Source organism: Nicotiana tomentosiformis, chromosome 1 (assembly GCF_000390325.3).
Source record: "Nicotiana tomentosiformis chromosome 1, ASM39032v3, whole genome shotgun sequence".
Lineage (NCBI taxonomy): Eukaryota > Viridiplantae > Streptophyta > Magnoliopsida > Solanales > Solanaceae > Nicotiana > Nicotiana tomentosiformis.
In genome coordinates, this window is record NC_090812.1 from 46,505,777 (window position 1) to 46,515,483 (window position 9,707).

Below are 9,707 nucleotides of genomic sequence, written 5' to 3' on the forward strand. Positions count from 1 at the left end.
AAGAAAATAAATTAAAATAAAAACAAAAAGGAAAGAAACTAAAAAGCAACCTTGTAATTAGTGTAATTACCGCCAATTCTCACCCCCCCCCCCCTTGAGAATTGGAGAGTGTAATTACACCCCTTCAATTACATCAATTCTATGTTGACTAAGTAATTACTTGACCAAACAAATATATCAAACTATATAATTACATCCGATTACACCCAAATCGGAGCGACTTTCCAAACATGCTCTTATAAATTTGAGGAAAACATCAAAAGAAAGTTGAATCGAAAATAGTGAGAAGTTGACTCGAGTGCGTGGCCAGACCTTCTTGAGGCTCAGCCATATTTTTGGGCAAGACTAGAGCATTTGTATATATACTCAATTTAGGGTTACCATTAAACTTATATTCACTTTGCACAAAAATTTGTAAGTCTATCCATTTTAAGATCAACTTTAAATTTATCGGGTCTAAAGGTGAAGGAAATAAAGTCTGAAGTGCAATGCGCTTAAGGCCAACTTTAAATTAAGTTTAAAGTACAAAAATTACACTTAAGATACACTTAAGGCCAAATGGGTCAAAAGTACAACAAATATTTTCATGCACATAAAGCCAAATAGGTTTGAAGGAAAATTTTTGCATTTAAGGTGCACTTTAAGCCAAGTAGGTTTGAACTGCAACCAATGTTTCATGCACTTAAGGCTAAATATGTTTGAAGTGCAAGTTGTCCAGAAACAGAAATTTATTTTTCGAATTTCAACAATTCAACACACGATTCAACATCTAAATCTACTCAAAATGATCTCAAATTTGAAACATTACCTCCAAATATCATAAAGAACAAAACTCAATCATCAGTTTGTCAAAATAACAATAAATTTAACAAACCGATTTTGCAATTAAGAAGAAGAAGAGGCATAAGTAAAAGCAAAGAAAGGAGCGCCACAACAGCTCACTATCGCAAAACACTATAAATCACCTTAAAACTCGCTCACAAACACCATGCAATTTCACTGTCACCTTTGTTTTCACATTGACGAAGGAGGAGGAGGAGGAAAAGGCCTTAACTTGTGTGTACTTTGGATACTAATTAATTTTTGTGTTTTAAATATGGATACAAGTTAAATGGGGGCGGCCAAATAGGGCACCCGTGAAATTTTTACAAAAATATTCCGGAGTTAAGTTGAGAAAGAACCCAAATTCATGGTCCTTAAACAATATTTTTGAAAAGAAATATTGCGGACAGTTATACATTTGTCTGGTTGACCAAAATAATTATATTCGCTAGTGAAACATATATTATATATATGTTACATGTATATTATACATTAATATATAAAATTACATATTTTAGTGACTATTATTTTTGGAAGCGGCTATACTGTGTAATGTTTTTAGAGATACTAATATTGGGCCAACAGTGTAGATTTTGTTATAAAGCATCTTCCAATGGTTTCAAGTTCCTTATACATGGATTTATTAGCAGTAGTCACTATGCACAATCTGAAGCTTTGAGTGTTAAAATATTTACTTGGAGAGGAAACAATGGTGAGAAATAGTGTGTAACCATCTTTGCAGATGAAACAATTACAATTGCTGGAGCAAAATCAAAATCTAATGTCACACCATTTTCAACTGGTGAACAACATTTCCATCATTACATCGTTCCACGAATCTATGGGACCGGGCAAGCACCAATGTAGACAATCATTCTGAATTTTTTTGTTCTTATTTTCTTTAGCAAATGGCTGATATTGTCTGTAGATTCCAGGGTGCCCATCTGGCCTCAGCAGCGAAAGGAATGTAGTATCGAACAATTTCATTGTCAACCTGTCTGCAGATTCTGTTCTCGATATACTCTCGAATTCTTCTAATTCAATTTTGCGCATCACCTCATCTACATAACCAATATCAACCTCATCTTGTTTGAAGGGTCCTGTTCTATTACAATAACCTCCTGTATTCCATTCACCATTCTCAAAGTGATCGGGGGTAGTCGTTCTAAAAAATGTATACGCCTTGTTCTTCGAGCTTGTGATGAATTTCATGGTCGAATTCATTGCTTTGCGATATGCGTAGTCAAATCCCACTTCTGTAATGTTCTTACCAGGGCAATAGTGGCAGCCAACAATCTTATCGTTTTCATAGTAAATTGCAGATTTCAGGTACCACTTGCCACCAGCAATGACTACATAATCAAAACTGTCAAATTTTCGAGTCCAAACATCATCCAGTTTGTCAAGATGAAGCTGGATTATATCCGTGGAAACTCCATTGTCGTCTTCAAAAATAGTGGCTTTTGCAAGAAAAGGCGACCAGACCACAGAAAGAGTGAAATTATGGGTTGGGAAGTACCATCTTCTGCTTTTAAATTGCTTGTCATGGTATACCTCATCGCCTTGTTCCTCCTGCATTACAACGTAAACGTGATTAGGAGCTACTACCTTTCTAAATTCAAAATAACAGACATGGACTTGATGTGGTGAATGATGCTTGGACTACTCAACAATATCAAATTACAATCTATTCCTTTTATAGACAATTCTGATTTAAGAAACCCCTCATAATAACAAGAAAAATAACTCAACCTCATCTTCAGAGTATTTGCCCATTTTGCACCTGATTAATGTATCTCTCTACTAAACGTCAACCAGGCAACTAAGAACTAAAGAGGTATGCAGGAAATATTTATATACTTGATGCTGATTAATGATGTTAATTAGATTACTAATTCAGGATGGAGTTTCTCCAAACGGCAGCCTCTGATTTTATGCATAAAGAAAAGTCCATAATCAATCAGAGATATTTTCCAACTAAAATAAGTATTACTGAGAAAGAATCAGCATGCTCAGCCAGCTGCCTATAGACTAGGACATTTCAATAGGAGGGTTCTTTCAATAGGCGTAACAGACTAGAAAATATCCACAATGGCATTTCCTTATTCTCTTTTGTAACCACCATTAAGGGGTTATTGTTTCATTTTCTTTGAATAAAATGGTCTGCAACCTCTTAAACAATAGTGAATAAGGCCAGGGGGGTCAAAGATCCTCAAAATCACTTTAAAACTACTCCTTGATTTTGTTATCACTTGTCACTCACATTTTGCTGAAGTCCTAAGGAGATAATAATGAGGCCAGCTAGTTTTCTTGGTCAAAGGAGCTAGACAACAGCGAAACCTGAGCGATAGTCTTGAATGTTCATCTAGTTTGGCTTGAGACTAATAGACTGGCCAAGTTTCTTTTTAAGCTTTTTTTTTTTTGTCAAAAAGTTTTTTTTTTTTTTCTTCTTCCGTGTTTGACCAAGTTTTTGAAAGGAAAAAAAGTGTTTTTGAAGAGAATCAGAAGTAGCTTTGGAGAAATAGAAAAAAATAGTTTCTCTTTAAAAATACTTTTGTAAAAAACACATTTTTGATAAATAACTTAGAAGCAATTTTTTAAAGCTTGGCCAAACACTAATTGTTATTCAAAAGTGTTTTTCAAATTAATTAGCGAAACACAAACTACTTCTCACCAGAAATACTTTTGAAAAAAACATTTTTGAAAAAAAGCGGTTCTCAAAATAAGGTGATTTTATGTTTGAATTAACTTATTAACAACTTCAAAACAAATGTTACAACTAAAAAGAGCCTTTACAAGCTGGCTTGCGGGTCCAGTATCCATGTAACTGAGAGTGACACTACTGATAAAGCCAATTTGCAGAGGCATGCCCACTTCATACACAAAAGATCCTAATTATGATTTGTGAGATACAACTGGATAAGCCAACAGCTTATAAAACATGAGTGTCCCACAAATTTTAATGAAATACACTAAAATCCACAAAAATCTTGCTTTTACTTGTCCACTATATTAAAAATATATTTTTACTTTTATTTGTCCACTATACTAAATCAAGAGAAAGAAAGATGATTTTTTTTTCCTGTTTTACCTTTATCGTTAATTACTCATTTTCAAAATTATTTCCCAAGACTTTTTAAAATGCTATCATTATTAGGAGTTATATGGTAAAATATATATTAAAATTATTATTTCTTAAGAGACGCAAAAAATTCAAAGTGGACAAGTAAAATTGGAGGGGGAGTATTTAGTTGAGATCCAAATTGACCATTTAAGAGCAATTATTGATGTTAGCAAGTAGTTAAGAAAAAACATCTAAGTCATGAATCATGATTCTTGTGGTTGCATTAGCCAGCTCTCAGCATTTGAATTAAAAATATCAATGACGAATAACAAAACAAAACTGGAAAGCAGAGAACAATTAGAGCAGTTAGTTGCACTGATTTTATTTGAGCTTGAAATGTACCTGTGAAAGAATGCAAAGCAATGACTGTACATGATTGCGCATAATTGAATCGCCAATGAAGGCAAATGATTTGTTCCGCATCAAATTGAGGAATTTCTTGGGGCTGAATCTTGGTAACTCACAGTCTCTGGGTTTCCATCTCCAGTAAAGATAATCAGTATCAGGTCTCCCATTTTTCATACAATTCTGGTGAGATTCAATTGTATAGCAAGTACTGTTAGTGTAAACAGGACCGTTGGGATCTGACACCCAATCTCCTATAAATAAATTACATTTTCCTGTAACCAAAAAAAAGAAGAAAAAAAAACACAGCTTTTCAGAACTCATACACCAGAGACCAAGCTCAAAGTGCAAATCCAATTATTAATTCAAAGTTGTTCCTTTTTCTGTGTAGTAGTACATACTAACATTCACTAGAATCACTACCTATCAGCCAAAGACAATATCATAAACCAGAAATAACAAGTGCTTCTAAGTCCTACTTATTTTCAGTTCTTTTAGCACCCAAAAAAAAAAAAAGAGAACACAAATTCCCCAGTCCATTGTTATCCTAATAAATTAATCCGTTTTTAATGGAGAATGTTCAGTTTCTCCTTTTCTTAAGGGGTTCCTCAGAACATAACACAAATTGTTAAAAAAACTTGTTCCTCCTAACACAAATTAATCACAAACTGGACTGAAGTGAAGGGAAATTATTCACATCATTTGATACCAGAAATTCCAAGCATACAAATATGATAAGCTAAAAAGAAATATAAAAAAGGGAGCTTTCAAGAATCAATTTTTAAAATAAGTGGTCGTTCATGCATGGCCAGAAAAAGCAAGATAAGAAGAAGAATATTAACCAACCATTTTGCAAAGTTCGGTCCATTACGTTCTCTGGAAGATAACCCGTTACCGGCGGCTGATTCATGGTGGCCGGCGGCGACAATGTGTTGTCGGAAACAAAAGCTGTGTCATTCACCTCAATCTGAGGAAACTGTTGAAAATTGGACAAGAACAGACGGTAGGCAAGCCCAAACAACAGAAAACAAACTGCAAACTTTACAAAAACTAAGGAAAGTTGTTTCTTGATAACGTTGTTGCTATTCAAGGCCTTCATTATTCTTGGTCTCTGCACTTGTTGTTACCGAGACCGAATAGTATAATAGGGATACTTGTTCATTAAGGTCTGTGCAACAAAATAATATAGAAATAGAAAAAGATTAGGAGTAATAAACAAAGGGAAGAAGAAGAAGATGATGGTGCAATAATGGTAGGAAAAAATAAAGGTTTAAAAAATTGAGTATTTTTGGCAACCAACTGTTAACTACTACTAAGAAAGAAGAAAAAAGAAGGGTGGGGTCGTTAGAAAATAGGCAAAGTAACACAAAACTACAAAAGAGAAGCATACAAAGGAAATAAAGTGGGGCTTCACTTTAACAGTGACATGGTGCACACCAATGTGTGTTCACAAAGTATAACATGTTACTATTATTTTATTATGTTAATACTGGTATGACATCAAAATGTAAGATTTAAACAGTTAAATGAATTTATTTGTAAAAAAGTTGTGAAGGCTGTATAGAGTGTTTTGAATTATTTCAGAATGAAAGTTTAAAGAAGAAAAAGGAAAAAGAAAGAAAGTGAGGATTATTCTAAGGGCTTCTTTAGCCCATATTTTGGCTCCTTTTTTTTCCTTTTCTTTTCTCCTTTTCTCACATTTTTCCTGGTTGGTTGTCAACTAACAAGAAGCTAGCTTAAGAGTTAAAGAGCAAAGTGGCGTGGGTTTGAAATGACAGCTTAAATTTCAATGAATATAAGTTAATATTGTCAGTACCAATGGAAATAACATGACCAACAACAACAAGTATATTTTGTAGGAATACTTTGTGAATTCAATTTTACAATTCTCCAACCAATATGATTTTTTATGTGAAGAGTGAAAGAGATAAAGAGCTAATCATAGTTTAATCTCTGCGATTAGAGAAAAGATAAACAAATGCAATAAAGTGGGGGACCATAGTGTCTTTTGGGGTAACTTTCAAAGAAAACCAATGGAAATGTCTCTGACTCAACTGTTCCATTTCTAATTTAGTTTCCATTTCCCAAAGTTCAAAGCTTATCTTTTCACGCTGGAGGAACAGAGCAATCAGCGAATCACCAAGTATTCAATTACTCCAAACAAATATTTCCATTTCTAGTAAATTGTAAATGGTGATTAACGAAGCTCATACCATAGAAGTTAACACCAAACAAATGTTTAGATATTTAGTGCTTCTAATTGGTCATCTTTATGATGTAGAAGCGTAGATTAAAAAAAGATTTATAGATGCTTTAATCTGTTTTTTCTATTGGCACTGCTCCTTGATCAATCTTCTATCTCAATTAATTGTAGTTTATTTTTCAATTATCTCAATTAATTGTATACTTTATATTTTTTTCATAAAGGGGGGCAATTCAAGATCTAAGGCCTGAGGTCATTGTAATATTTAATTCCCCCCTCCCCCCCCAAAAAAAAAAAACAAAAAAACAACAAACCCCACATTGATTAGGCACATCATGCAACTTTATCAGGGAATAAAGACATCCACTTTCCCACAAATAAATCAAAGATTATTTGTAAGATTCTGGCATTTCCTTATATCTACCCGGATTCGGTTATTTTTCTGCAAAATTCCTACTTTAACTTATATACTTATTGATTTTTTATTATAAAATTGAAATGAGAATGGATCGGATTAAGGAGCATTGCTGTGAAGCAGATTGCGCATAAGACTTTTGAGTTTTCATATGAAAATTTGCTTGCTAGTGGCTCTTAGAGAACTTACATGGCTTCAAAATAAATTATAGAAATATTATTATTTTATTATGAGTTTAAGGAATATCTTTATCTTGCACGAAAATCCTTTTGTATAACTCCATTACCTAAACCACTAATTTGTTTCTAAACATTTAAAATTAACCTCCAAGTAAAATCAGAGGCGGATCTAGGATTTGATGATGACGGGTGCCATAATTTTCTTTGATATACACCTTGTAATAATTAATATAGAGTTTGTTAGAAACATGTATTCGACTCGATTCCGTTTCTTTTGAGTTTATTTGGGTCAAGTTAATAGATGTTTTTTATTTGCATATGAAAATTACATCTCAATATCAAGACAAATGTAATTAACATTTTATACCGGAATCATACCTTTATTATTAACAATACAAGTAAAGTCAATACTTTCACTAGGTATTTAAAATAAATTTACGCAAGTAGAATAACATCTTGAATTAGAAAATTACACCAATTAAAACAAGAAAAAATATATTTTCACTTGGTAAATTACACCCCTAATAAGTAAATATAGAATTCGATGAAATATAAATTTTCAAAAATAAAAATGATAAATTTCATATTTTATCTAAGCAATATTTACAAAAATTTATCATAATTTAATAGTAAAGTGATTTAAATTGAACTTAACAACCAAAGAATAACACCAATTTTTATGATATAATAAACAAAAGAAATTTCGAAAGAAGAAAACTCGCAATTTTCAGATTAAGAGAAATGCTTATATTTATGGAATTTTAAAATTTTGGTGTCTCTTTTTTTTACTATTCTCGCTAGAAGTTAGAGAAAAACCAATAGAACAACGGAAAGAGAAATATAAAAAATAAGAAAATGACAAGTAGAAAATTGGGAGATAACAGAAAAGGGAAATAATTGAGACAAAAGAAAACAAAAGCACAAAAAAGGAAGCCAAATAAAATTTAACATAAATTCGAACTTGGATATTACACACAAGAAAAGCTCTCAAAAAGGTATCTCAATCATTGCACTTTTGTTTAGTTTGCGACTAGGGGTGGCAAGATCAAATATTTAACCTAATTTAAGAAAATTTTAACATAGATATATAATGATTTTATCAATCTAGTGGGTGCCATACCACCCCACCCTAAGGAGTGGATCCGCCCCCGAGTAAAATGAAGATAGAACATATGGATATGTAACTTGGTATTAGAGCCAAAATCATCCCTATTATTATGTTTTTCAATTTTTGCCTCGTGTTATGTTATCTATGCTATAGTTTTATCCGAGCATAAGTTTGCTTAATTTGTAGTACTTTGACAATCTTCATGTCATGAATTAGGCTTTGACGTTGAAATTTGATCCAAAATTCATTTTCTTAACAAAATGAATCCTACATTGTTTTTGGGATAAAATGTATTTTTTTTGTGACACTATTTGATTGGCATGGTGTTAAAATATTAATTTGACTTATGACAAAGCACAGGAACTGGGGGGGGGGGGGGGGAGGTGATGGCTATGGGAGCCTGGAGGAGCAGTAGGGATGCGAGTTGTATGTGGACTACGATAACGGAGTGTATTAGATTAGTTGTGGGAGAGGTGTTAGGGGTCTCGAAGGGTTTCATTGGTGGCCACAAAGGTGACCGGTGGTGGAGTGAGGAGGTACAAGAGAAATTAAAAGCTAAGAAAGCGACGTACTTGAAGCTTGTAGAAAGCATGGACGAGGAGGCAAAGAGGATGAACGGGGAGGGGTATATGAGGGCTAAGAAGGAGGCAAAATTAGCGGTTACGGCGGGTAAGACTGCGGCATTTGAGCGTCTGTATGAAGAGTTTGGGGTCAAAGGCAGGGATAAGAAGTTATACAGGCTAGCCAAGGTGAGAGAGAGGAAGGCCCATGATCTGGATCAAGTTAAGTGCATCAAAGATGAGGAAGGTAGAGTTTTGATGGAAGATGCTCAAATTGGACGAAGATGGCAGACGTACTTCCATAAACTCCTGAATGAAGAGGGTGATAGGAATATTGTGTTGCGCGATTTGAAGCACTCTGAGGATCGCCGGGATTTCGGGTATTGTAGGCGCATAAGAGTAGAGGAGGTCGAGGGGGCTATGCGCAAGATGCACAGGGGTAGAGCAACCGGGCCAGACAAAATTCCCGTGGAATATTGGAAGAATGCGGGTACTGCAGGTTTGGAGTGGCTCACAAGGTTGTTCAATATCATTTTTAGGATGAAGAAGATGCTCGAAGAATAAAGGTAGAGTAGGATGATTCCGTTGTATAAGAACAAGGGAGATATTCAAAGTTGTAATAATTATAGGGGGATTAATTAAGGTGCTTAGTCATACGATGAAAGTTTGGGAGAGGGTGGTTAAAGTGAGGGTGAGGAGCAGTGTGTCTATTTCTGAGAACCAGTTCGATTTTTTACCGGGACGTTCGACTATGGAGCTATTCATCAGGTGAAGAGATTGGTGGAGTGGTATAGGGATATGAAAAAGGACTTGTATATGGTATCCATTGACCTAAAAAAAGCGTATGACAAGGTCCCGAGAGAGAAGCTTGGAAGCTAAAGAGGTCCCGACAACCTATATTAGGATAATTAAGGACATGTATGATGGAGCTAAGACTCGGGTTAGGACAGG

At 34.1% G+C, this 9,707-nt stretch overlaps 2 protein-coding genes across 2 annotated transcripts; one reads left to right on the forward strand and one right to left on the reverse strand.

Annotated features, from left to right (window-relative positions):
- Positions 1–1,496: 1,496 nt before the first annotated feature.
- LOC104092552 (protein trichome birefringence-like 25) lies at positions 1,497–5,604 on the reverse strand. Its single transcript, XM_009598176.4, has 3 exons — positions 5,138–5,604; positions 4,289–4,566; positions 1,497–2,394 (listed from the first exon to the last, which is right to left on the reverse strand). The coding sequence occupies exons 1-3, from the start codon at positions 5,388–5,390 to the stop codon at positions 1,618–1,620; spliced, it is 1,308 nt and encodes a 435-aa protein (XP_009596471.1). The 5' UTR covers positions 5,391–5,604; the 3' UTR covers positions 1,497–1,617.
- Positions 5,605–8,582: 2,978 nt separating this feature from the next.
- Positions 8,583–9,320, forward strand: LOC104092553 (uncharacterized). Its single transcript, XM_009598177.1, has one exon. The coding sequence runs from the start codon at positions 8,583–8,585 to the stop codon at positions 9,318–9,320; it is 738 nt and encodes a 245-aa protein (XP_009596472.1).
- The last annotated feature ends 387 nt before the right edge of the window (positions 9,321–9,707 follow it).